This window comes from Narcine bancroftii, chromosome 7 (genome assembly GCF_036971445.1).
Source record: "Narcine bancroftii isolate sNarBan1 chromosome 7, sNarBan1.hap1, whole genome shotgun sequence".
In the NCBI taxonomy this organism is placed as follows: Eukaryota; Metazoa; Chordata; class Chondrichthyes; order Torpediniformes; family Narcinidae; genus Narcine; species Narcine bancroftii.
In genome coordinates, this window is record NC_091475.1 from 64,462,980 (window position 1) to 64,490,362 (window position 27,383).

The 27,383-nt window shown below is 42.0% G+C and overlaps 2 protein-coding genes and 1 long non-coding RNA gene across 4 annotated transcripts in view; 2 read left to right on the plus strand and 1 right to left on the minus strand.

The window, feature by feature from the left end:
- Positions 1-8,051, plus strand: part of cltrn (collectrin, amino acid transport regulator) — a 52,086-nt gene extending 44,035 nt beyond the window's left edge. Inside the window, exon 6 of the mRNA XM_069890283.1 lies at positions 7,647-8,051. Coding sequence (XP_069746384.1) covers positions 7,647-7,797 — 151 coding nt within the window. The 3' untranslated portion in view covers positions 7,798-8,051. The remainder of the gene's footprint in view (positions 1-7,646) is intronic.
- Positions 5,732-27,383, minus strand: part of LOC138738983 (uncharacterized) — a 31,365-nt gene continuing 9,713 nt past the window's right edge. Inside the window, exon 4 of the long non-coding RNA XR_011341925.1 lies at positions 5,732-6,888. This is a non-coding gene — a long non-coding RNA (uncharacterized lncRNA). The remainder of the gene's footprint in view (positions 6,889-27,383) is intronic.
- Positions 22,333-27,383, plus strand: part of ace2 (angiotensin I converting enzyme 2) — a 144,684-nt gene continuing 139,633 nt past the window's right edge. The window contains exon 1 of one of the 2 annotated variants that reach the window (XM_069890268.1): positions 22,333-22,500. In XM_069890268.1, the coding sequence (XP_069746369.1) occupies positions 22,481-22,500 (20 nt within the window). In that variant the 5' untranslated portion in view covers positions 22,333-22,480. The remainder of the gene's footprint in view (positions 22,501-27,383) is intronic. The other variant, XM_069890267.1, reaches the window with a different exon arrangement.

Sequence of the window (27,383 nt, forward strand, 5' to 3'; positions counted from 1 at the left end):
CCGAGATAGGTAAACTGGTTGACCGTTTTGAGTTTTGTGTGCCCGATGGAGATGTGGGGGGGCTGGTAGTCATGGTGGGGAGCTGGCTGATGGAGGACCTCAGTTTTCTTCAGGCTGACTTCCAGGCCAAACATTTTGACAGTTTCCGCAAAACAGGACGTCAAGCGCTGAAGAGCTGGCTCTGAATGGGCAACTAAAGCGGCATCGTCTGCAAAGAGTAGTTCACGGACGAGTTGCTCTTGTGACTTGGTGTGAGCTTACAGGCAGCTCAGATTGAAGACACTACCATTCATGCGGTACCGGATGTAAACAGCGTCTTCATTGTTGAGGTCTTTCATGGCTTGTTTCAGCATCATGCTGAAGAAGATTGAAAAGAGGGTTGGTGCGAGAACGCTGCCTTGCTTCATGCTATTGTTAATGGAGAAGGGTTCAGAGAGGTCATTGCCTTATCTGACCCGACCTTGTTGGTTTTCGTGCAGTTGGATAACCATTTTGGCTCCCCATTAGGTGGGGAGGAAATTCTGGGAAGTCCTGTTTTTCCTACTAAAATGGTCCCTCATTTCTTCAAACAGGTTAGGCATCTGCTATCACTGACAAATATTATGTTAGGTCCCCATCCTGAAAGAGTTTTGCTCCAGCCATCATGTCTTAATCATACTGCAGGTTTCAATCCCGGGAATGGTTTGATCTGACACTTCTAGGTCAAGGAATGAGGCACAGAGAGAGATGGCAGAAATATTTGTGGTTGCTACTACAACTGGTGCATGAACAGAACAGGCCAAATCATAACCCAGTTTATTCCTTCACATATTCTTTTTCAAAAGTCACTGCAAATTTGAAATTCCCCAGGCACTGCAATTGTTGATTTTGAATCTTTGCAGAGGGAGCACTCACCACATATTGGAGTCTTTCTAAATGTTCCTTCTCAGTCTTGTTGAGGGGTATGGATTGATCAGCTAAGGAGCTAATACTGGGGGTATGAGCTAAGGAGGTGGTGATCAGGAGCAGTTTCTTTGCCTTATGTCATAAAAGTTCATGGAGCCAAGACTCAATTGAAATGACCCAGAGCCTGTTTAGCATTAGATACCATCTCTGATGGTTCTACCCTGCCTGTGGGACAGGATTTACCTGAGGATTTGATGAATATGATTTGCTTGAGTTGCCTGTGGGATAGTTTTCTCAAAAATGTCAAATATCTCAAGTGTTTATCCAGTGAGTGAGCCAGAATGCTGATCACCAAGTTTCATAATTTTCACTGCAGTTTGATATTCAATTAAAAGATGTTTCAAAAGATGGTCAGAACACTTCCAATCTCTTTTCAGTGCCAACCGCTCAGTCCAAGATTCCGCCCTGCTCCAGCTCCCTCAACAGCCCCTAAGGCTAGAGCTGGATGAGGTTCTCACCCTGGATGAGACATATAAGGCAATCGAACAACTGAAAAGTGGCAAAGCAGCAGGTGTGGATGGAATCCCCCCAGAGGTCTGGAAGGCTGGCGGCAAAACTCTGCATGCCAAACTGCATGAGTTTTTCAAGCTTTGTTGGGACCAAGGAAAACTGCCTCAGGATCTTCGTGATGCCACCATCATCACCCTGTACAAAAACAAAGGCGAGAAATCAGACTGCTCAAACTACAGGGGAATCACGTTGCTCTCCATTGCAGGCAAAATCTTCGCTAGGATTCTACTAAATAGAATAATACCTAATGTCGCCGAGAATATTCTCCCAGAATCACAGTGCGGCTTTCGCGCAAAGAGAGGAACTACTGACATGGTCTTTGCCCTCAGACAGCTCCAAGAAAAGTGCAGAGAACAAAACAAAGGACTCTACATCACCTTTGTTGACCTCACCAAAGCCTTCGACACCGTGAGCAGGAAAGGGCTTTGGCAAATACTAGAGCGCATCGGATGTCCCCCAAAGTTCCTCAACATGATTATCCAACTGCACGAAAACCAACAAGGTCGGGTCAGATACAGCAATGAGCTCTCTGAACCCTTCTCCATTAACAATGGCGTGAAGCAAGGCTGTGTTCTCGCACCAACCCTCTTTTCAATCTTCTTCAGCATGATGCTGAACCAAGCCATGAAAGACCCCAACAATGAAGACGCTGTTTACATCCGGTACCGCACGGATGGCAGTCTCTTCAATCTGAGGCGCCTGCAAGCTCACACCAAGACACAAGAGAAACTTGTCTGTGAACTACTCTTTGCAGACGATGCCGCTTTAGTTACCCATTCAGAGCCAGCTCTTCAGCGCTTGACGTCCTGCTTTGCGGAAACTGCCAAAATGTTTGGCCTGGAAGTCAGCCTGAAGAAAACTGAGGTCCTCCATCAGCCAGCTCCCCACCATGACTAACAGCCTCCCCACATCTCCATCGGGCACACAAAACTCAAAACGGTCAACCAGTTTACCTATCTCGGCTGCACCATTTCATCAGATGCAAGGATCGACAATGAGATAGACAACAGACTCGCCAAGGCAAATAGCGCCTTTGGAAGACTACACAAAAGAGTCTGGAAAAACAACCAACTGAAAAACCTCACAAAGATAAGCGTATACAGAGCCTTTGTCATACCCACACTCCTGTTCGGCTCCGAATCATGGGTCCTCTACTGGCACCACCTACGGCTCCTAGAACGCTTCCACCAGCGTTGTCTCCGCTCCATCCTCAACATCCATTGGAGCGCTTTCATCCCTAACGTCGAAGTACTCGAGATGGCAGAGGTCGACAGCATCGAGTCCACGCTGCTGAAGATCCATCTGCGCTGGATGGGTCACGTCTCCAGAATGGAGGACCATCGCCTTCCCAAGATCGTGTTATTATGGCGAGCTCTCCACTGGCCACCGTGACAGAGGTGCACCAAAGAAAAGGTACAAGGACTTCCTAAAGAAATCTCTTGGTGCCTGCCACATTGACCACCGCCAGTGGGCTGATAACGCCTCAAACCGTGCATCTTGGCGCCTCACAGTTTGGCGGGCAGCAACCTCCTTTGAAGAAGACCGCAGAAACCACCTCACTGACAAAAGGCAAAGGAGGAAAAACCCAACACCCAACCCCAACCAACCAATTTTCCCCTGCAACCGCTGCAACCGTGTCTGCCTGTCCCGCATCGGACTTGTCAGCCACAAACGAGCCTGCAGCTGACGTGGTCTTTTTACCCCCTCCATAAATCTTCGTCCGCGAAGCCAAGCCAAAGAAGAAAGAAGAAAAGATATTTCCAGTAGTGGGAGGGTGCAGGACCAGAGATGTTCCAGTAGTGGGTGGGTGCAGGACCAGAGGGCACAGCCTCAGAGTAAAAGAATGTCCGATCAGAACAGAGATGAGGAGAAATTTCTTCAACCAGAAGGTAGTGAATTTGTGGCTACAGGCAGCTGGAGGGACCATCACTGGGTATATTAAAAGCGGTGGTTGATAGGTTCTAGATTAGAACACTACATTACATCACATTACAGCCCACGTTGTGCCGATTGATGAAAACCTAATCCACAACAATTCAGTTTTTTTCTTTACTTCACACACATAACCCTCTATTTTTCTTATGTCCAAGGTATTTTTTTTTAATTTAGACACACAACCTGGTAACAGACCCATCCAGCCCAAGAGCTCATACCCCAGTACCTCAATTTACCTTAGTTTTGAAAGAGAAAACCTGTGCAGACATGGGGAGAACTCCCTACCAACAGTGGCAGATTCGAATCCGGGTCGCTGGCACTGTAACAGTGTTGCACTTCCACTACGCTAACTCCACCACTCCATCTTTTGCAATATACACTGTTCCACATTGTAACAGCCTCCACCACCCTCCCTGGCCATCCATTCCAGGAACCCACCACTGTCTGTGTTTAAAAAAACCCATCTCCGACATCTCATCTAAATTTTCCTGCACCCACCTTAAACAGATGTCCTTAGGTATTTGCTCTTGCAAAAAGGTGCTGGCTGTCCACCTTAGCCACACCCTTCATAATCTTAGATGATACTTAACAAGTCAATCAGTGAGGTTGTCAAAGATTATAGGGAGAATTGGAACGAGAGGTATAGTACGTCAGCCATGGTGGAGCACAGTTGATGGGCCAAATGGTCTGATTCTGCTCCTATATCTCATGATCTTAATGGGCATGAATTATTTACTTGACTCTAATCTCCACAAACCACAAGTTGCATAATGCTGGAACAAATGCAAAATCCATGAATTTTATTACAGCTGCACCTCTGTTTATCAGCCACTAAAATGCACATGAGAGTGAAATGTGTTCCATCTTTTATTCAACATGCAATCTGTGAGTCCAATGTTCAAATCTAAATGTATGAAAAAAGAATGCCAGCTTACAACAAGACCTCTTTAGTTTCCTATTTTTAAAAATGATTCATCTCAATTTAAAATTGAAGGACTGGCCTCTAAGATGAACATTAGGTTACTTACCAATTGTGAACTATTAAGATAAAATCAAAGAAGAATATAATCACAACAATTTCCATTTATGTAGCAATGTTTACCATGACAAAGCATTTCAAATGCTGCACAGGAACAGTATCAAACAAAAATAACACCAAGTTGCAGTGCCCAGGAATGCAAAAGGCTGAAGAAGGCAACAAACATAGCCAGGTCTGACCTCCCATCTGCCGCAGACATGTATGGGAGGTGCTGCCTCAAGAAGCCAGCCAGTCACCTAACAGAGAAATTCTTCAAGGAGCTAAAGAAAATAATAAGGAAATTCTTATGGAAAGGGGGGGGGGGGACCGAGGATAGCGCTAGATAAATTAACAGAATGGTACAAACAAGGGGGCTTACAGTTACCAAACTTTAAGAATTATTATAGAGCAGCACAATTAAGATACCTATCAGATTTTTATCAAACAAGGGAAAAACCAGATTGGACCAGATTAGAGCTAGATAAAATAGGGGAGAAGGTACCTGAACATATACTATATAAGTGGGATGAAAAGCTAGTGCAACAAAGGAATTCACCAGTACTGCGCCATCTGCTCAACATTTGGAAGAAGATTCACATAGAAAGAGAAAAAAAACAAATGATCAACTACCAAAATTAATATTGACGCAAAATCAACTAAACCCCTTCACAATAAATAACCTTTCCTTTAGAGAATGGGAGAGAAAAGGGATCAAAAGAATAGAAAATTGTTTTTTGGGAAATAAATTATTATCTTTAGAACAAATGAAGTACAAATATGGTATAACGGTACAATGTTTGCATACCACCAACTGAAAACCTACTTGAAGGACAAATTGGGAAGCAGGCTGAAGTTACCAGAAGGAAGAAATTTTGAATATGTGATTACAGACACAATGATAATTAAAAGATTTATAACAAACGTGTACATCAAACTGCAAGAGAAAGAGAACGAGGAAACAAGCTGTAAACCCAAAAAAAATGGGAACAAGATCTAAACATAAAGATTTGAAATGAAACATGGGAAAAGCTATGCTCCAGAACTATGAGAAATACAATAAACACGAGGTTACGCATGATACAATATAATTGGTTACACAGGCTATACACCACGCCCCAAAAGTTAAATAAATGGGACCCAATAGTATCAGACAGATGTTTTCGCTGTAAGAAGGAAACGGGAACAGCTGTACATGCAATTTGGGCATGTGAGAAAGTGGAAAGTTTTGGGAAGATCTAAATCAGGTATTAAATAAAATCACAAAAAGCAACAGACCAAAAAATCCAGAGATCTTTCTTCTAAGTAATATAAGAATTAAAGAACTTGGCCTCGATTTGGATGGAGCACAAAAATGATTTATTATGATAGCCTTAGCTGTAGCAAAAAAATGTATTATGTCAACCTGGAAATTAGAAGATAACCTGAGAATACAGCAATGGTACATAGAAATGAATAAATGTATTCCATTGGAAAAAATAACATAATTTAAGAAATAACATCACAGTATTCGAACAAATTTGGAAACTGTACATGGAGCACAACAGAGAAGTCCTACCGCGGACCTCCACCCCCTAAAATGACAGAAGGAGAAGATGACGAAATGAACTGACCCAGTCTGTAAAAGTAGATGACACAAATTTTTTGTTTATTTTTATTGTGTGATGACATTGTTTAATGGGTTTAATGTATCATATATGTTGAACGTTGAGTGGGTGGGGGGGGGTGAAGGAGGGAGGGAAGGGAGGGGGAAAAGGGGAGAAAAAGACACTGTGTATATTCAAGAGGGAAATGTTTGTGTGTATTTTGGTCGGTATGGTTCATAGTGTGAAAAAAAAATTAACAAAAAAAAAAAGAAGCCAGCCAATCATTTTAGGTGGTGGAGATCCACCAGATGAGAAGAAGACAAATGTGAAAAATAAAAAATTTTAAAAAAAATAAGTCAGCCAGTGACACAAGGCACCCTCATTGCCCTGGTCACAACCTCTTCTCACGGCTCCCTTCAGGCAGAAGGTCTGAAGACCAGAACCTTTAGGTTTAAGAACAGTTTCTTTCCGACAGCCATCAGGCTCATGAATCTCCCCTTGTTTCACAAATCAGGGATAGGTCAGACACCACAGAAGGACTGTCTACATGCTGCAAAACCATTTTTCTGTGCTAAGACCTGTTGAGTTTCTCCTGCACTTTTCTACATTGCAGTTTACTATTTTAGTATTTTTGCAAGTACCTGTTCATCTGCAGCAAGTAAGAATTTCAGTGCAGATGTACATTGCCCAATGCCTATGACAATAAAGTCATTATCATCATCAAGAAGTTTCAAGCGATAAATGAACAGAAACATGAAACACGAAAGTCTGCAGACACTATGACTGGAGGAAAAACACAGCAGATCTCACAGGAGGTAAAAATATATAACCAATGTTTCAGGCCTGAGCCCATCTTCAAATCTTCCCTCCATCAGGTCGAAATTTTCCTGAAGAAGCCTTAATAGGAAATAAAGAAAATAACTTCTTATTTCTTTTCTTGAGTTCAATGAAAAATCCTACAATGGAATTACATTTTCATTTTTAAATATTTTTTAAATTTAGAGATATGGCAGGGTCACAGGTCCTTCCAGCCCCTGAGCCCATGCCACCCAACTACACCCATGTGATCAATTAATCTTCCAACTGTGATGAATCTGTGTCATGCTGTCAGTCTTTCTCTGTGCTTAGTCTGCTTTACTGACATTGGACATGTATTATCTCTACCACTAAAGACACTCCCCTTGGGTATAACTGTGTATGTGGCCATTATCATTCATTATTGTACCACTAATTTCTGCTAATAAAAGCCATGATTCCTGGTTAACTACACAGCCTTCGTCTTCTTCATTAACTGGCACTTCACCACCCCATGCATCTTTGGATTGTGGGTGGAAATGGGAGCACTCAGAGGAAAGCCACACAGGCACGGGGAGAACATACAAACTTCATACAGACCACACCAAATTCAAACCCAGGCCGCTGGCTCTGTAATGTTCTAACCATGCTGCCCCATTTCACAAAAGTTAAAATGGACCAGGTGCAGGTCAATGGGGCAGCAGAACAATAGTTTTACACAGAATAGATTGGCTGAAGGGCTGTTTCTGTTCTGTCGTGTTCCATGGTTTCAGGCAGTCTGACAGTGGGAAATTCATGGAGGTTGGAGAGGAATTTATTCCAAAGGCAGGTGTCTCAAATGTTGCTCTCTACTGTTGTAGGAAAGCAAAAGCTGCAGAAAAGGAGGAAGAAAATGAAGAGGCATATTTCAAAGAGGCTGACAACGGCATCTCCTGCCAAACACTGTGTAGGAGTGAAGGACGTCAAAATGAAGCTTTCCACCTGGATGACGATAAACTAACAACACTATAAACTCCACCCTCACATTGGCCTGAAGCATCTCGGCTGGTTGTTGCTGCCTTCTGTAGTTTAATGGAAGAATTAACTCAGCTAATGTTATTAAAATTAAATGCCAATAGTTCATTTGAGTTGTTTTCCATATTTCAGGGGTTTATTTCAATGAAGATTACATTATGCAATATAAAACATTGCAGCAAACCTGTAATTGCTAGATTATGTATTGCTTAATTTCCTTCATAAGATAAAGAATATTTACAATTGAAAGAGTCCTGTTAAAGAATTAAAGTGTGTTCATTGGTTCTATCAGACCCTACATTCGTCATCCAATGAAAACAAAATTTATTCTTGGCAGGTCTATTTTTATCCATTTAATTAAGAATCAATCAACATAAAATTTTGCACTATCCCCCTCACCATAAAATTGTGGAAATTATGCATAAATGATAGTGTTTGAGCCCAATGAGTGCAGGCTAGTCAAATAAGAGGTATCCTACTTAATCCCATCTTGCAACACTGGGTCTGTTGCCTCCCCATATCATAGCTTTTAATGCACAAATGTCCATATAACCCCCCCCCCTGCCGATCATAGCTCTTCACCTACAAATGTCCATGTAACCCTCCAGATCATAGCTCCTAACGTATAAATTTACGTAACCCCCAGCTCTTAGCTCCTCACGTACAAATCCAAATAATATTGATCTTTTGTAGTTCTTGTAAGTTTTGTCTGAGTTAATGTTGTCTTTGATCTACACGTAAATCAGTGATTGGATTCAAAATTCCTGTCTAATTAAGGATCTATAGTGCAACTATCTTCTTGGTAACAGTTAAATTTGTATTTATTTGTGTAAAATGATATGTAATAAATAATTTTGATTCCCAGACATTTTTTTCCCCTCATGCACAATGAAAGATATAGTTTGCTGTTTGTGCTCCAATCATCTAGGACAATGATCATTTCCACATACTCCTAACACCACATTTCTTACACAATGCTGCCGGGTTTCATCACTAATCATGGCCTGGGATATGTAATCACTACAGGTATCTCTAATGCTGCACAATATCAGGAACCACTGGCTCAACTGATGGTGTCAGGCAGCACACCTTGTGCTCTCATTGGAAGAATATAAAGAACATTCACAATTTCCACCGAAGGAAATTATTTGTAATTAAAACTTGAAAGTCTGCAGAGACTTGTGTTTGAAGTAAAAACCCAATTCCAGAGAAACTCAGGAGATCAAACGCTCCTTTCTATACAAAGATAAAGATACACAACCTACAGTTTGGATGAGTGTCACAGTCATAGAAGTAGGCCCCTTATCTTAGAAAGGATGCGATGTTGTTGGAGAAGGTGCAGAGAAGATTTACTAGGATGATATACGGAATGCAAGGGCTAACGTACGAGGAGCATTTGGCAGCTTTTGGGTTGTATTCATTGGAGTATAGGAGAATGAGAGGAGATCTCATAGAGGCATTTCACATTTTGAAAGGTTTAGATAGGGTAGATGCAGGTAAGATGTTTCCCTTGGTGGGTGAATCAAGGACAAAGGGTCACAGTCTGAAAATTAGAGGCTATCCGTATAAAACAGAGATTAGAAAGAACTTCTTTAGCCAGAGGGTCGTGGATCTGTGGAACTTGCTGCTGCATACTGCAGTGGAAGCCAGATCAATGGAAGTATTTAAACAAGAAATAGACAAGTATCTCATTAGTGAGGGCATCAAGGGATATGGGGAAAAGGCCAGAAATTGGAACTAGTGTAAAGTAACTGAGTGTAGATTTACAGAATGGACTCAATGAGCCTAGTGGCCTGCTCCTGTTCCTTGGTCTTGTGATCTTGTGAAATGATGAGAGTTACACATATTATTTGGAATCAAGGGTGACTTGTTTCAATTCTGGTTCTGTGGGTCTTGAGGTCGTCCAAGTAGAACCTGTAGATTTAAACCTGCTCTAAATTTTAGATCTCTATGCTTTGTTCATAATTTTGTTCAGATCTTTTCAAACCATTTTCAGAGTTCTAGATCATTTACTTGCCATTTTCAATAGGAGAGCATTATTGGCCTTCAAAGACACCAAATTAGGCTAATATTGCTACTGAAAAGGCTTCAAGATTAGAACCATAGAACACAACAGCACAGAAATAGGCCCTTCAGCTCATCTAGACTGGACCAAAATATTATTCTGCTTAGTCCCATTAGCCTGAACCAAGATGATAGTCCTCCATACCTATCCAAATTTTTTTTAAATGTCAGAATAGAGACCACATTCATCACTGCAGCTGGCAGTTCGTTCCTCACTCTGTGTGAAGAGATTCCTTCTCATGTTTCCCCTAAACATGTAACGTTTCAAATAATCATCACTCAATTTTCTTCTGAACTTTCATTTTTGGTTTTGGGCTTCGCTGGTAAAGTGGCATTTATTTCCCATTCCTATTCCCCAAGCAATTATTGCAAGCTCCCTCTTTCAGTGGTGCAGATCTGTGCAGATGCTCTCAAGGTGGTGTTAGGCTTAGATAGGTTCAAGATCATGGGCCCAGTCATGATGAAGCATTAGCATAGTATTTCCAAGTCAGGGTATCATGCAACTTGCAAGGGAAGCTTGGTATTCCTTCCAGGCAGCTACTGCCCTTGTTATCCAAACAGTCCAAACATTGAAAGGCTGGTAAAATGGACATGGAGAAGATGTTTCCAACAGTGGGAAAGTCTAGGAGTCTAGGACCAGAGAATACAGCCTTATAATAAAACAATGTCCCTTTAGAACACAGATGAGAATTTTATTCAGCCAGGTGGTAATCTGGAATTTGTTGCCACAGGTGGTCGTGGAGGCCAGGTCAATGGGTGTATATAAGGCAGAGATTGACAGGTTCTTGATTAGCTAGGGCATCAAAAGTTATGGAGAGAAGGCCTGGTGGTGGGACTGAGTGGGGAAATAGATCAGCTCATAATTAAATGGTGGGGCAGGCTTAATGGACTATTTCTGCACCCATGTCTTATAGTGGAGGTTGATAGGTTCTTGAGTGGGGTGTCAAAGGTTCTGGGGAGAAGAATGGGGTTGAGAGGAAAAATGCATCAGCCATGTATGGTTTGAATAGCAGAGCAGAGTCAATGGGCTGAATGTCCTTATTCTGCTCCTATGTCCTCTGGTCTTCTGGGTGCTGTTGGAATAGTGTGGCAGCATTTTGTACATGGTCCACTCTGCAGCTACTGTGCAGCAGTGTTGGAGGGGGTTTGTGTGATGCCAAGGGAATGCAAATTTAAGGAGGTTCATGTGGTCCCAATCAAGAGCACATTTTTGACCTGCACAGCATCAAGCTTCTTGTTCCACACAAGTTTGTGTAAGTCTGGGACTTTTCCTTCCCAAGTGCCGGGCAGTGGTCACTTCGTGTAATGTTGTCATGGACAGATGCTTCTTCTGCAGATACCTTGGTGAGGCTGAGGTCAGGCAGGTGTGGCTCTGCTGTTGGTTCACTCACCACCTGTCACAGCCCCATTGTGGAATGTCTATGACTTTTTGGAGTCCACCAGGGGATCAGCTGCTTTGGATTGGGTGCTATCAAGTGAACCAAAAAGCTTAAGGAAAAGGGACCCTTGGAAGGAAGAGATCACAATATGATTGAGTACACTGTGAAATTTAAAAAGGAAAGGCTAAAGTCCAATGTGTCACTATTTCAGTGGAGTAGTGTATGCATACACCAGGATGCTCTTTATCGACTACAGTTCAGCATTTAACACCATTATCCAAAACTGATCAGCAAACTCCACGACTTGGGACTCAACACCCCACTGTGTAATTGGATCCTGGATTTCCTCACCTCCACACCATAATCAGTGAGGATTGGTAAGAACATCTCTTCCACAATCTCCATCAGTACCGGAGCACCACAGGGCTGTGTTGTCAGCCCCCTGCTCTACTCACTTTACACCTATGAATGTATGGCTCAGTACGACAATAACACCATCTACAAATTTGCTAACGATACCACGGTAGTGGGTTGTATAAAGAAAGGGGATGAGTCAGCAAACAGGAAGGAGCAACAATAACCTTGCACTTAATGTCACCAAAACTAAGGAGCTGATTGTTGACTTCAGGAAGGGAAAGCTAGAGGTATATAATCCAATGATCATTGGGGGATCAGAGGTGGAGAGAGGGAGTACATTTAGGTTCTTAGGCATCACTATCTTGGAAGATCTTATCTAGATCCAACACACCAAAGGCATCGTGAAGAAAGCATGTTGGCGCCTCTACTTCCTCAGGAGTTTGCGGAGGTTTGATATGACACCATAAACCCTGGAAAATGTCTACAAATGTGTGGTGGAAAGTGTGCTAACCAGCTGCATCATGGTCTGGTATGGGAACACCAATACCCTGAGCGTAAATCCCACCAAAAGGTAGTGGACACAGTCCAGGGCATCACATGCAAACCCTTCCCCATCATCAAGAACATCTACAGGGAACGCTGCTGTTGGAGAGCAACAGCAATCATCAAGGATCCACATCACCCAGCACATTCTCTGTTCTCACTGCTGCCATCAGAAAAGGGGTATTGGGGCCGCAAGACTTGCACCACCAGATTCAGAAACAGCTGCTGCCTCTCCACCATCAGACTCCTCAATGACAATCTCAATTATTTAAATGCTCTTATTTGTGCACGTCATTGATTTAAAAAAAAATCTCTGTATTGCAGTTTGTTTACATTCATTATCTGTTTACAGTTTCTGCTGTGTACAGTTTTCCTTTGCACTACCAATTAGTGGTAATTCTGCCTGGCCCGCAGGAAAAAGGATTTCAGGTTTGTATGTGATGTTGTGTATGTACTCTGGCAATAAATCTGTTTTAAAGTTGCATGAGAGAGGAATTGGCTAAAGTCCATTGGAAAAGCAAGACAGCAGATCAGCAAAGGCTGGAATTTTTTAAATATTTATTTTAAAATTTTCATGCATGCAGTTTGTATACAACTTTATACATTTACCATATTTAAATGGATTCTTTATATCTGCATAAAAGAATGACCCCTTCCCCTTAATAGTCCCTCCCTAACCTAAAACCTTAATAATAAATCAGTGCTTACATATTCTCAGATTGTATCGTAACATAATAAAGGAAGAAAGGAAAAGAACGAAAGAGCTAATGGAATGGTACAGGGCATCAAGGACTTTATCAAACTTTAGTTTCTTGTCTTGCAAAGGGCTTTCATAGGTTCTGGCAATTGGAAGTGATAAACAATAGTACCTACCTTTTGAAAATATGGGCCTCAAATTTCCAGAAATGTATTATATGTTTTCCTCAAATTATACGTAATTTTTTTCTAATAAAATAAACTTTAGAATTTCTCTGTTCAATCTCTATTCCGAGTTGAGAATCCAATTTCCAAGTAACTGCGATACACTTTCTTGTCAACACCTGTACTATTTTAACACTTCTTTTGGGTCAATGGCAGCTTCAAGAGGCTGGAGATTCTGCGAGAAATGAGGAAAGTGCAGGACATGTACACACCAAAAGGAAAAATGAGACCATTGTGGCTGATGAGGGAAAGCAACACCGAAGTAAAAGCAAGAGAGGGCAGACAAGGAAGGAAAACTTGGTGGGAAGAGAGAGGACTGGGAAACTTTTAAATGCTTGGAGAAGATAAAACTAAAGGTGATTTTGAATGAAGAGGAATTGTGAAAGGAGGTTAGCAAATAATAGAGGATTCTAAAAGTTATTTTTAAATATATAAAGAGACGAGTAGACATAGGACTGTTAGAAAATATCTGTAGAGATTATAATGGGGAACAAGGAGATGGCAGAGGAACTGGATGAATATTTTAGATCTGTCTTCAAGCTAGAAGATATTAGTAGCTTATTGGACTCTCAAGGGAAGTGAAGTGAATGCTGCCAAGATCACAAGAGAGAAGGTACTTGGGAAGCTAAATGGTCTAAGGGTAGATGTGTCTCCTGGACTGGACGGAATGCACCCTTGGGTTCTGAAGGAGGTTGCTGCAGAGATTGTAATGATCTTGCAGGAATCATTGAATTGTGGCTTGGTTCCAGAGGACTGGAGAATTGTCCTTCCATTATTTAAGAAGGGAGTGAGGAACCAGAAAGGAAATTATAGACTTATCAGTCTGTCGTCAGTGGTTGGGAAGATGTTGGAATCAATTGTCAAAGATAAAGTTACTGAGTACCTAGAGGAACATCACAAAATATGTCCAAATATGCATGGTTTCCTTAAAGGAAAATTATGCTTGATAAAGCTACTACAATTTTTTTTTGAGGAGATAACAGACAGGGGAGAAGCAGTGGATTTTGTGCACTTGGACTTTCAAAAGGCTTTCGACAAGGTGCCACATATGAGAGCTCATGGAATTGTAGGAAGGATATTAGCATGGGCTGAGTGTTGGTTAATAGGGAGGAAATAGAATGAGAATAAGGGGATCCTATTTGGGTTGGTTGCCTGTTACTGGTGGTGTTTTGCAGGAGTCAGTATTGAGGCCTTTTTTGTTTGTGTCATATATAAATGATTTGGATAATGGAATAGATGGCTTTGTGGCTAAATTTGGGAATGACACCAAAATAGGTGGTAGAGCTGATGGAGTTGAGGACTGGGAAAGACTACAGAGACTTGGATAGATCAGAATGGGCAAAGATGGCAGATGAAATACAATGTTGGGAAATGTATACTGGGTACAAGAAATAGATGGGGAAACTATTATTTAGATGGGGAGAAGATTTGAATATTGGAGGTGCAAAGGGACTTGAGAGTCCTTGTGTAGGATATCCTAAAGGTTAGGGTTGAACTTGAGATGAGGTCAATTGTAAGAAACTTTTCCCCAGAGCAAAGGATGAGAGGATGTGAAGAGGATTTTATTTCAGTAGGCAGTTGGAATCTATAAAGTGCTGGCTGAGTGGGAGGTGGAGGAAGTGTCTCCACATAGTTAAGTATCTAGTCAAGCACTTGAATCACCAGACCAGGAAGACTGTGGACCAATGGGATTGGTGGGTACATGATGACTATGGCGGGCAATCTTTGTTATCTGATGAGGACTGTCTCTGACTGGCATCAGAGACATGACTAAAAAATGTGTGATTCCTGCTTGGAAGGAACAGAAGTGGAGAGGTTGGCGGGGAGATGGTTGGCATGGGACTGAAATATTTGTTTAGATGCAGGAGCTATAGCTGTCAGACAGAAATAAAATGAGGTGAGTTTTGTATTTTACCCTTGAGTAGAAGGAGAAAAAAACTGGAAAAAGCAGAAAGCAAATTATAAAGGGAAACTGCAAAATGACAAATGGAATTTAACATGGAGGACCTGCCAAGGTGGGGCATAGTAAACTGTAGGGCACAGAGGAGTGTGGTAGAAGAGATGGATTTGGGAATATAGGCACATAATTCCCTGAAAGTGGCGTCACATAGAGCTTTGGCACATTGGCCTTCATAAATCAAAATGATTGAGTACAGGAGTTGGCATGTTATGGTAAAATTGCATAAGACCTCCAAGGATAGGAGAGGTCTGGAGGGTTATGGAATGGGTGCAGGTCAGTGGGACTAGTGGTATGATGTTATTATTTTAAAAAATATTATTTAAAGGGTGAAAAACTATAGCATGCTGTTGTGCAGAGGGACTTGGGAGTGCTTGTGCATGAATCGCAAAGTTAGGTTGCAGGTGCAGCAGGTTATTAAAAAGGCAAATGGAATGTTGGCCTTCATTGCTAGAGGAATTGAATTCAGGAGTAGGGAGGTAATGTTGCAATTGTATAAGGTACTGGTGAGACTGCAACTGGAGTACTGTGTCCAGTTCCGGTCTCCATATTTGAGGAAGGATATACTGGCTTTGGAGACGGTCCAGAGGAGGTTTACTAGGTTGATCCCTGGGATGAAGGGGTTGACTTATGATGAAAGATTAAATCGTCTAGGATTGTATTCGCTCGAGTTCAGAAGAATGAGAGGAGATCTTATAGAAACAAATAGGATTATGAAGGGTATGGATAGGATAGATGTAGGAAGGTTTTTTGAGCTGGCCGTGGAAATTAAAATGAGAGGACATAGTCTCAAGATTTGGGGAAGTAGATTTAGGACAGAGATGAGGAAAAATAGTTTTTCCCAGAGGGTAGTGAATGTTTGGAATTCTCTAACAAGGGAAGTGGTTGAGGCTGCTTCATTAAACATATTTAAACTTCGGTTAGGTAAATTTTTACATGATTATAGGGAATTAGGGGATATGGGGAGAAGGCAGGTAGGTGGAGCTAGGTCATAAATTAGATCAGCCATGACCTTATTGAATAGCGGAGCAGGCTCGATGGGCAATTTTTGGCCTACTTCTGTTCCTACTTCCTATGTTCCTATGTTTTCAGCACAGACTAGAAGGGCCTGTAATGTAGTGTTCTATGTTTCTCAGACATTGATGCCATATTTGGACCATTGTGTGTAGTTTTGGTCACTTAACTACAAGAAAGATATCAATAAGATTGACAGAGTGCTGAGATTTACTAGGATGTTGCCAGACTTGAGGAACTGAGTGACTGGGAAAGGTTAAACAGGTTAGAACAGTGGTTCTCAATCTTTTTCTTTCCACTCACATACTGCCTTAAGCAATCTCTTACTAATCACACAGCACTTGTGGCATAGATATTACTTAAAAGTGGTTTGTGAGTGGAAAGAAAAAGGTTGAATACCACTGGGTTAGGACTTTGTTCCATGGAGTGTAGAAGAATGAGTGAGGATTTGTCGGGAAGATAAAATTATGAGCGGATTAGATAAGAGTAAATGCAAGCAGATTTTTTCCAATGAGATGAGGTGACACAAGAACAAGAGGATGTGGTGAAAGGTCCACCGGCCCTAGTGTAGGTTATATTAGCTATTGAACTGCTGGTAGAAGCCATCTGATGGGATCTAGAAATAAAGGGATTCAGGAGTACAAAATCAATTTCTTTGCAGATTATGTGCTTGTATATTTGACTGACCTGGTCAGGCTGGGGACCACACTGGAAGATTATGGCAAGATCTTTGGGTAAGATAAATTTGGATAAAAGTGAAATCATGCCCTTGACAAAGGGGGATTACAGAGAGTTCCAACAAGGGAGACAGTTTAAATGGCTGCAAGAGGACATTAAATATTTGGGGATAGAGTAGATAAAGATTTGAGTAATTTATATAAACTCAGTTATCTCCCTTTTCTCCGGAAGATTGAGGAAGATTTGGGTAGATGGAGAACCTTTCCCATAACTTTGGTGGGCAGGGTTAATTGTGCTAAAATGAAGGTGATGCCAAGACTACAATACCTATCTCAGTCCCTGCCCATTCTATTATCCCAGGGCTTTTTTAAGATGCTCAACGGATATGTCAGAATGTCATTATGGAATGGGAAAGTGGCTAGAACCTCCATGGAAAAATTGACTTGGGACTATAAATTGGGAGGACTAAAATTGCTGGATTTTAAAAACTATTATTAGTGGCCCAGTGCAGGTTTATTGCCTCACTCTTTGAGGGAGGGGGTATTCCCTCCTGGGCACAAATTGGGCTACACACAGTATGAGAAAAGATAGCAGGAAGGTTCATGTATAAATGTGGCACTAAATTGATATTAAATAGATATTGCCAGATGAAACCATGTAATTCAGACATGGTAAAAAATAAATCAACGTATTGAAATAAACTGGAGATATCTCCAAAAGTGCCCTTGACTCAGAATAAATCAATACCCATGACTCTGGATAATACAATCCGGGGCACCTGGTGCTGGAAGGGGATCAGGTGTATCAAGGACTGTTATGAGCAATGGCAGCTTGTGTCATTCAAACAACCAAGAAATAAATATGATTTGTCCAATAAAACTTTCTTCTGCTATTTCCAGATAAGATCTTTTTTAAGGGATCATTTGGGACCAACTATAACTCTGCCTGTGTGTAGTGACATGGAGATTCTAATTCAAAGGGGGAATCTCTATATCTCCTATCCCAAAGTGTGGGCCTGAAGCCAGACTTACACGAGTTGAGGGAATGGTAGGAGATGGACTTGGGCACAACAATCCATGAGTGGGGTTGGTCAGATCAATGTCTGGGCAGCATGACAGTTGTTATTAATGCCAGGTACAGGTTGGTGTAATACAATTTCCTGCATCAACTGTACCTCACACCATAAACATTACATAAATCCAAACCAGAAATCTCAGAAATGTGCTTTAGGTATGGTGTGAAGATTGGAACATTTATCCATTCGACCTGGCTGTGTACAAAGGTGAGATCCTTCTGGGAGGACCTGGGGGGCATTCTGGAAAAAAAAATTACAAAGGTGGATTTTCCACAGGATCTGGGATTGTACCTTTTGGGAAATGTTACACATGTGAGTTTTAAACTGTCCAGATAGAAAATTCAGTTTGTGAAGGTTGCCTGGTCGGCAGCCAGGAAGTGTAGCCAGGAAGTCACATGGAAGTCAGACACCAAGCTATGTATAACCGGTTTAGCCAACATGGAGAAAATGAGGTACTTGAGAAGTATAAAAATGCAAGAATTAAATCAGGAAAGGTGAAAGAAGACATGAAGTTGCTTTGGCAGAAAATGTGAAGGAAACTCCTGAGGGTTTCTACATGTATATTAAGAGAAAAAGGATAGTAAAGAGCAAAGAAAGGCCTAAGATGAGGTTCTGGATTGGAGAAAAGCAAATTTTGAAGGAATGAGAATGACTTTGGGGAGTATCGAGTGGGACATGATTTTTTCAGGAAAGGATGTAAATGAAAAATGGAGAATATTCAAAGAAATTTTGAGAATACAGAGTAGATATGTCCCAGTGAGGATCAAAGGAAAGGCTGGAAGTCATAGGAAGCCTTGATTTTCGAGGAATATTAGAAATTTGGTTAGGAGAAAGAGGGAGGTGTACAAGAGGTATAAACAGCAGGGAGCTGAGAATTTGAAGGAGGACTACAAGGAGTATAGAAGGAATTTTAAGAAAGAAATTAGAAAGGCCAAAAAAAGGCACAAAGAGGCTTTGGCAGGCAGAGTAAGAATAAATCCAAAGGGTTTCTATAGGTACATTAAAAGTAAAAGATTAGTGAGGGATTACATTGTAGATAGGGAGGGTAGGCTATGTGAGAAATCAGAGATGGGTAAAATTTTAAATGATTTCTTTTCCTCGGTATTCACTAGGGAAAAAAATATTGTACCAGTTGAAGTAAAGAAAAATAGTGGGGAGGTCATGAATCATATAAGGATAACTGAGGAGGTAGTGATGGCAGTGTTAAAAAAGGTAAAGGTGGACAAATCTCCAGGTCCGGACAATGTATTCCCAAGGACACTCAGGGAGACTAGTGTACAGATAGTGGGGCCATTAACAGAGATATTTAGGATGTCACTGGTCACGGGGGTAGTGCCAGAGGATTGGAGGGTGGCTCATGTTGTTCCGCTGTTTAAGAAAGGGTCCAAATGTAAGACTGGAAATTATAGACCTGTGAGTCTGATGTCTGTGGTGGGTAAGTTGATGGAAAGTGTCTGAGGGATGGCATTTACAAATATTTGGAAGAACAGGGATTGATAGGTAGTAGTCAGCATGGTTTTGACAGGGGTAGATCATGCTTAACAAACCTTATAGAGTTTTTCGAGGGGGTTACAAAAAGGATTGATGAAGGGAAGGCTGTGGATGTTGCCTATTTAGACTTTAGTAATGCTTTTGACAAAGTTCCCCACAGGAGGTTAGGAAAAAAGGTGGAGGCATTAGATATAAATAAGGAGGTAGTGAAATGGATTCAGCAATGGTTGGATGGGAGGTGTCAGAGTACTGGTAGAAAATTGTTTGTCAAATTGGAGGCCGGTGACTAGTGGAGTTCCTGGGTCTACTATTGTTTGTTATATATATTAATGATTTGGAAGAAGGGGTGGTGAATTGAATAAGTAAGTTTGCAGATGATACAAAGATTTGTGGTATTATGGACAGTGAGGAAGATTATCGTAGCTTAAAAAGAGATATAGGAAAGCTCGAGGAGTGGGCTGAGAAATGGCTGATGGAATTTAATACAGATAAGTGTGAAGTGTTGCATTTTGGAAAGGCAAATCTAAATAGGTCATATACATTGAATGGTAGACAATTGAGGAGTGCAGAGCAACAAAGGGATTTAGGAGTTATGGTAAATAATACCCTCAAGTTTATACTCAAGTAGATAGAGTGGTGAAGAAGGCATTTGGAATGTTGGTCTTCATAAATCGGAGTATTGAATTCAAGAGTTGGGATGTTATGATGAAATTGTACAAGGCATTGATGAGGCCAAGTTTGGAATACTGTGTGCAGTTTTGGTCACCGAATTATAGGAAGTATATAAACAAAATAGAGAGAGTGCAGAGAAGGTTCTCGAGAATGTTGACAGGATGTCAGAGTTTGAGTTACAGAGAAAGGTTGAGCAGCCTGGGGCTTTTTTCTCTGGAGCATAGAAGATTGAGGGGGGATTTGATGGAGGTATTCAAGATTTTAAAAGGGACAGAGAGAGTCAACATGCATAGGCTTTTTCAATTAAGAGTGGGGGATATTCAAACCAGAGGCCATGGTTTGAGATTGCAGGGGGAAAATTATAGGGGGAACATGAGGGGAAATTTCACGCAAAGGGTGGTTGGGATGTGGAATAAGCTGCCGGCAGCTTATGGTTATAAGGGACAAATTTGGTTCCCTTGAAGATAGCAGGAGGGTTCATGTATAAATGTGGCACTAAACTGATATTAAATAGATATTGCCAGATTAAACCATTTAATTCAGACATGGTAAAAAAATAAGGAAAACCAGCAGAGAGATCATGGAACCTTTACAAATTAAAGAGGAGGAGATGTTGTTATCTTAAAGCAAATAAGGGTGGATAAATCCCCATGGCTTAACAAGATCTTCCTTCAGACCTAGAAAGAGGCAGGTGTAGTAATTCAAGGGGCTCTGAATGATTGGAGGGTAGCTCACATTGTTCCATTGTTTAAAAAGGCTCCAAGAGTAACCCTGGAAATTATAGGCTGGTGAGCCTGATGTCAGTAATGGGTAAATTATTGGAAGGTGTCCTAACAGATCAGATATACAATTATTTGCATATCCAGAAACTGATTAGGGATAGTCAATATGGATTTGTGCGTGGTAAGTCATGTTTAGTTTTTCAAAGAGGTTACCAGGTAAGATGACTAAGGAAAGGCTGTGGATGTTGGCTACATGATAAGGTCCAGCAGGGGTGTTTATTCAGGAAGGATTCAGATGCTACATATTCATGATGAAGTAGTGAACTGGATTCAACAATGGCTGGATAGGAGAAGCCAGAGAGTGGTAGTGGATAATTGCTTCTCAGACTGGAGGCCTGTGAAGGACATTGTTCCATCGGTGCTGGAACCATTACTGTTTGTCATTAATATCAATGAGCTGGATGATAATATGGTAAATTGGATCAGCAAGTTTGCAGATGACACTAAGATTAGAGGCATTGTGGACAGTGAAGAAGATTTTCAAAGCTTGAAGAGGGATATTGACCAGCTACAAAAATGGGCTAAAAAATGACAGATGGAGTTTAATGCAGACAAGTGTGAGTTGTTGCATTTTGGAAGGACAATCCAAGAAAGGACGACATGGTAAATGATCTGGCACTGAAGAGTGCGGTGGAACAGAGGGATCTGCGAATACAGATACATAATTCCCTGAAAGTGGTGTCACAGATGGATATGGGTGTAAAGAGAGCTTTTGGTATATTGGTTTCATAAATCAATCTATTAAGTATAGGATTTGGGATGTTATGTTGAAGCTCTATGAGACATTGGTGAGGCCAGGTTTGGGGTATTGTATGCAGTTTGGTCACCTAACTGCAGGAAGGACATCAGTAAGAGAGAGAGTGCAAAGAAGATTTACTAGGACATTGCCTGGACTTCAGAAACTGAGTTGCAGGGAAAGGTTAAACAAGTTAGGACTTTATTGCCTGGAGAGAAGAAGAATGAGGGGAGATTTGATAGAGGTATTTAAAGTTGAGGGGGATAGACAGAGTAAATGTAGATAGGCTCTTTCCATTGAGGGTAGGTGAGATTCAAACAAGAGGACATGAGTTGAGGGTAAAAGTTTAGGGGGAACATGATGGGAAACTTCTTCACACAGAGTGGTGGGAGTGTGGAATGCACTTCCAGCTGAAGTGTGAATACAGGCTTGATTTTTAATATTTGAGGGAAATTTGGACAGGTACATGGATGGGAGAGGTACAGAGCAGCGAGACTAGGCAAGAAAAAATGGTTCGGCACAGACTAGAAGGGCCTGTTTGTCTACTGTAATTGTTCTACGATGCAGGAATGGGAGAGGAGACCAGGCAGAATAATAGTTTTAATATGTGCTGCCATATTCTCTGGTTCTATGAAAACTGAGAATATGATCAAGGCAAAACCATTATCTTCAGTGAAGAGGATTTGCAGATTAATCTTTCAAGTGATACAAACAGAGACATCTGATTGAGATGCAAGTAATCTAGGTCGTGGTTTAATTTATAATAGACATGTTTACCCTGGGAATAAATAATTCACAATTCATTTAATATTTAGCTTCTCACAGGGTCACGAGAATGTATTCTGAAACTTGCTGTAAATACACACACGGCTTTATAGTTATTGCTACCTTGTGTATAAGGTGCTGATAAAAGTGGTCACACGGAAATCACAACATTGCAGTTTGACCAGTGAAGATATTACCATGGAAACGTTCTATTACAGATTTTAGGACCGAGATCTGGATCTGGTCATGGTGTCGGAGTGGGGTTGGTAAGCGAGAAGTTTCAGATTCCTGTTTCTGCCGTCTCTCCTACTGTCTCCAGATCCGTTGACTAGTTTCATGATCAGCAATTTGTACAGGGGGGGTTGGGGGGGGGTGAAAAGAAAAGATTTCAAGGTAATTCCCAGGTGCAGGAAAAAATCTTAATCTAAAACAAAGAACCTACATCCCACAAAGTTGTGCCAACCTACTGTACATAAATCTTACAAAATCAAGGCTCATTGGATTGGGGGAAAAGTATTGATGTGGATTGAGAACTGGCTGGCAGGTAGAAGACAGAGAGTTGGGATAAATGGCTCATTTTCTGAGTGGCAGGCAGTGACCAGTGGGGTACCACAGGGATCTGTACTGGGACCCCAGCTGTTCACAATTTACATTAATGATCTGGATGAGGGGATTGGATGTAATATCTCCAAATTTGCAGATGACACTAAGCTAGGAGGGGTTATGTGCACAGAAGAGGGGGTTAGGAAGCTCCAGTGTGATTTGGATAAATTGAGGGACTGGGCAGACACATGGCAAATGCACTACAATGTGGATAAATGTGAGGTTATCCACTTTGGTAATACAAACCGGAGGGCAGATTACTATTTGAATGGCAATAGATTAAGAGATGGGGAAGTGCAGAGAGACCTAGGGGTACTTGTACACCAGTCTCTGAAGGCGAGCATGCAGGTACAGCAGGCGGTTAAAAAGGCAAATGGTATGTGGGCCTTCATATCAAGAGGGTTTGAGTATAGGAACAAGGATACCTTACTGCAGCTGTACAGGGCCTTGGTGAGACCCCACCTGGAGTATTGTGTGCAGTTTTGGTCACCTTATCTAAGGAAGGATGTTCTTGCAATGGATGGAGTGCAGAGGCGATTCACCAGGCTGATACCTGGAATGGCAAGAATGACTTATGAGGAAAGATTGCGCAAATTGGGATTGAACTTCCTGGAGTTTAGAAGATTGAGAGGGGATCTCATAGAGACATATAAAATTCTGGCAGGACTTGACAGAATGGATGCAGATGGGATGTTTCCAATGATGGGAAAATCCAGAACCCGGGGCCATGGTTTGAGGATAATAGGCAAACCATTTAGGACCGAGATGAGGAGGAATTTCTTTACCCAGAGGGTGGTGAATCTGTGGAATTCATTGCCACAGAGGGCAGTAGAGGTAGGTTCATTAAATATATTTAAGAGGGAATTAGATATATTTCTTCAGTATAGGGGTATTAAAGGTTACGGAGAGAAGGCGGGGATAGGGTACTGAACTTTAAGATCAGCCATGATCTTGTTGAATGGCGGAGCAGGCTCGAAGGGTCGAATGACCTATGCCTGTTCCTATCTTCTATGTTTCTATGTTACTTCACAACAATCTAATCCTTTCCAACCTCACATCCTGCATCCATATGTCCATCTAAAACTCTTTTGATTGTCTCTATTGCCTCAACCACGAGTCCCAGCAATGCATTCCTGGCCCCCACATCCTGGCAATATTGTCATAAATCTTCTCTGCACATTCTCCAGCTTATCAACATCCTTCGTATGACACATAACCAAAAGATGAACACTCCCCAGATCTCTACCATTCAATGTGTAGGTCCTACCCAATGTGAGATCTCCCAAAATACAAAACCTTCTTTCTCTCCATTCAATTCCATCAACCACTCCTCTGTCCACCTGCCCAGCTGAAGAAGATTCTGCTGCAATCCTTGGCCACTGTCTTTACTATCTATAATACCAGATACTTTAGTGTCATCTGCAAACTTGATAAGCGTGCGATGTTCAAATTCAGCAACGGGCCCAGCTCCAAGCCTTGTGACACACCATGAGTTACAGGCCTCCAGCCTGAAAAAGCAAACTTTCGCCATCACTCTCTGCTTTCTACTGTGAAATAAATGTTCTATCCAATCTGCTCTCTCATCTTGGACCCCATGCGACCCAACTTTCCAGAGCAGCCTATTGAATGCCTCACTGAAATCCATAGAAACAATGTCTGCCGCTCTGCCCTCATCAACCTTCCTGGTCACATCTTCAAACAACTCCATCAGGTTTGTGGTTTGTGATGCATGACTCTTTTCCCTCCTCCCCCCCTCTACATTTACAAAACCATGTTGACTATCTATACATAACCCTTATCCATCAAAATTCAATAAAAAGCCTAGAATCAGGCGCCTATGGAGATTGTGAATGCTGGATCTGTGAATTTTCCAGTTGCCTGAGACAACACCTACATTAAACATAAACCATTTAAAAGACCAAAGACAACGTAAAATAATTTGAAATAAAATCAGCACTGTTGTCCTTAATTATTTAAAGTTGACTTTAATCAAATGATTCCTGTAATTTACCATATTTAGATTTGAACCCCTGGTTGCTGGTGCTGTAACACTGTTACACTAAACCACCACACTAACTGGTGAGGGAGGAGGTGTGGGTGCAAATGTTGCACCTCCTGTGGGCACAGGGGAAGGTGCCAGGGGTGCAATGGGTGTGGAGGGATGAGTGAACGAGGGAATCATAAAGTGATTAGTCCCTGCGTAAGTCCGAGAGGGGAGGAGAAGGAAAGATGTGTCTGGTGGTTGTATCCTGAAGTAAGTGCCAGAATCCCAGCCGATGACGTGTTGGATCCGGAGGCTGGTGCCTACCGCCCCACCAGCTATGGTTTGAATACCCCGTCACATGCACTTGTTTTGCTGGTATCACTCAGATGTCTGTGGATTCTTTGTGTGTGGAGATTGTGGAGTAGATGTTCTTAACAATCTTCACTGATTGTGGTCTGGAGGTGAGGAAATCCAGGATCCAATTATACAGTGGGGTGTTGAGTCCCAGGTCTTGGAGTTTGCTGATTGGTTTTGAGGGGATGATGGTGTTAAATGCCTGACTGTCGTCTATAAAGTGTATCCTGATGAATGCATCTTTGCTGTCCAGGTGTTCCAGGGCTTTGTGTAGAGCCAATGCGATGGCTGCTGCCATAGACCTATTGCTAAAGGAGGAAAATTGGGAGCTCGTTGATCACCTCTCATTTTTCCATTAAAGCAATGTTCAGATAACTATTAATTAGTTTTGCTAAAATCCCCCAATAGGTCGATTACATCACTCTTAATACTATACGAATCAGGCTATTCAACCCATCAAGTCCACTCTGCCAATCCATTGTGGCTGATTCACTTTACTTTCCAACCATATTCTCTTGCCTTCTCCCCATGATATTTGATTCCCTTCCTGGTCAAGAACATATCTACCTCTGCCTTAAATATCCCCAATTACTTGGCCTCCACTGCCACCTACGGCAACGAATTGCACAAATTCATCGTCCTCTGGGTAAAGTGATACCTCCTCATCCCTGTTATTAAGGGACAAATTTGTTTCTAAAGCTCCACATTGTGGATTCAGACTCCCCCACCATAGGAAACCTCCTCTGCACACACACTCTATCCAGGCCTTTCAGTTTTCAATAAGTTTCAATGATATCACCCCCACCCCCAATTCTTCAAAGCTTCAGTGAGCACAATCTCTGAGCTTTCAAACACTCTCCTTCATCCTTGTAAACCTCATCTGGGCCAATGCCAACACAACCTTCTTTGGATAAGGAGCTCAAAACAGCTCACAATATTCCAAGTGTGGTCAACCAATACCTTTACAAAGCTTCAAAATCACACCCCTGCTTTTATATCCTATACTTCCCAAAATGAATGCTGGGATTCCATTCCCTTCCTTACATTGGCTCTACATGCAAGTTGACCTTTAGCGAGTCTTGCATAAGGACTCCCAGTCCCTCTGAACTCGTTGCCTGTTTATAAACTAGTCTATGTCTTTATTCCTTCCACCAATGAGTGGGGGAGCATGAACATACACTTCTCTACAAATCTCCTAATTTAGCTATGTCCTTCCACAGACTGAGTTTCCTCAACACAACATGCCCTTCCTCTAATCTTTGTAAAATCCATTATCCAATCATTGACATATACAGTAACATTAAAAAGGGGCCCCAACACCAAGCCCTGTGGAACCCCACTGGTCGCCAGCATCGCTGAGCCCTGTGGAACCCCACTGGTCGCCGGCAGCGCCGAGCCCTGTGGAACCTCACTGGTAGCCGGCAACGCTGAGCCTTGTGGAACCCCAATGGTCGCCAGCAGCGCTGAGCCCTGTGGAACCCCACTGGTCGCCGGCAGCGCCGAGCCCTGTGGAACCTCACTGGTCGCTGGCAGCGCCGAGCCCTAGGTCTCAGTCACTGACAGCCGACCAGCCCCTTTTATTCCCACTCTCCACCTCCCGTCAGTAAGCCAATCATCTGTCCATGTTAGTATGTTCGCATGGCCTCTTATCTTGCTTCACAGCCTTGTGTGTGGTGCCTTGTCAAAGGCCTTTTGAAAATCCAGGTAAACCTCCTCCATTGACTCTCCTTTACCTGTCCTTACTGATATTTCCTCTAAGAATTCCAACAGAGTTGTAAGGCAAGATTTCCCCTTCAGGAAACCACATGGGCTTCAACCTATGTAACCTTGTCCTTTAAATGCACTGAAACCTCATCCAGATTCTAACATCTTACCAACCACCAAACCCAGGCTAACCAGCCTATAATTTCCAGCCTTTTGCCTTCTTCCTTTCTTAAAGAGAGATGTGACATTTGCAATTTTCTAATCCACCGGAACCATTCCAGAATTTAGTGATCTCCAAGAGATCTCTACCAATGCCTTCAGTTATCTCTTTCAAAACCCTGGGTGCTCCAGGTGATTTATCCATCTGCAGCTTTCCCTGCAATACTATCTGCACACATTTGTGCCTTTATCGGACTTCTCACCCACTGCTGGTCTTTACCACGGTGAAGACAGATGCAGAGTACTTCTTAAATCTGTCTGTCATTTCTTTGCCCCTTGTTGCAA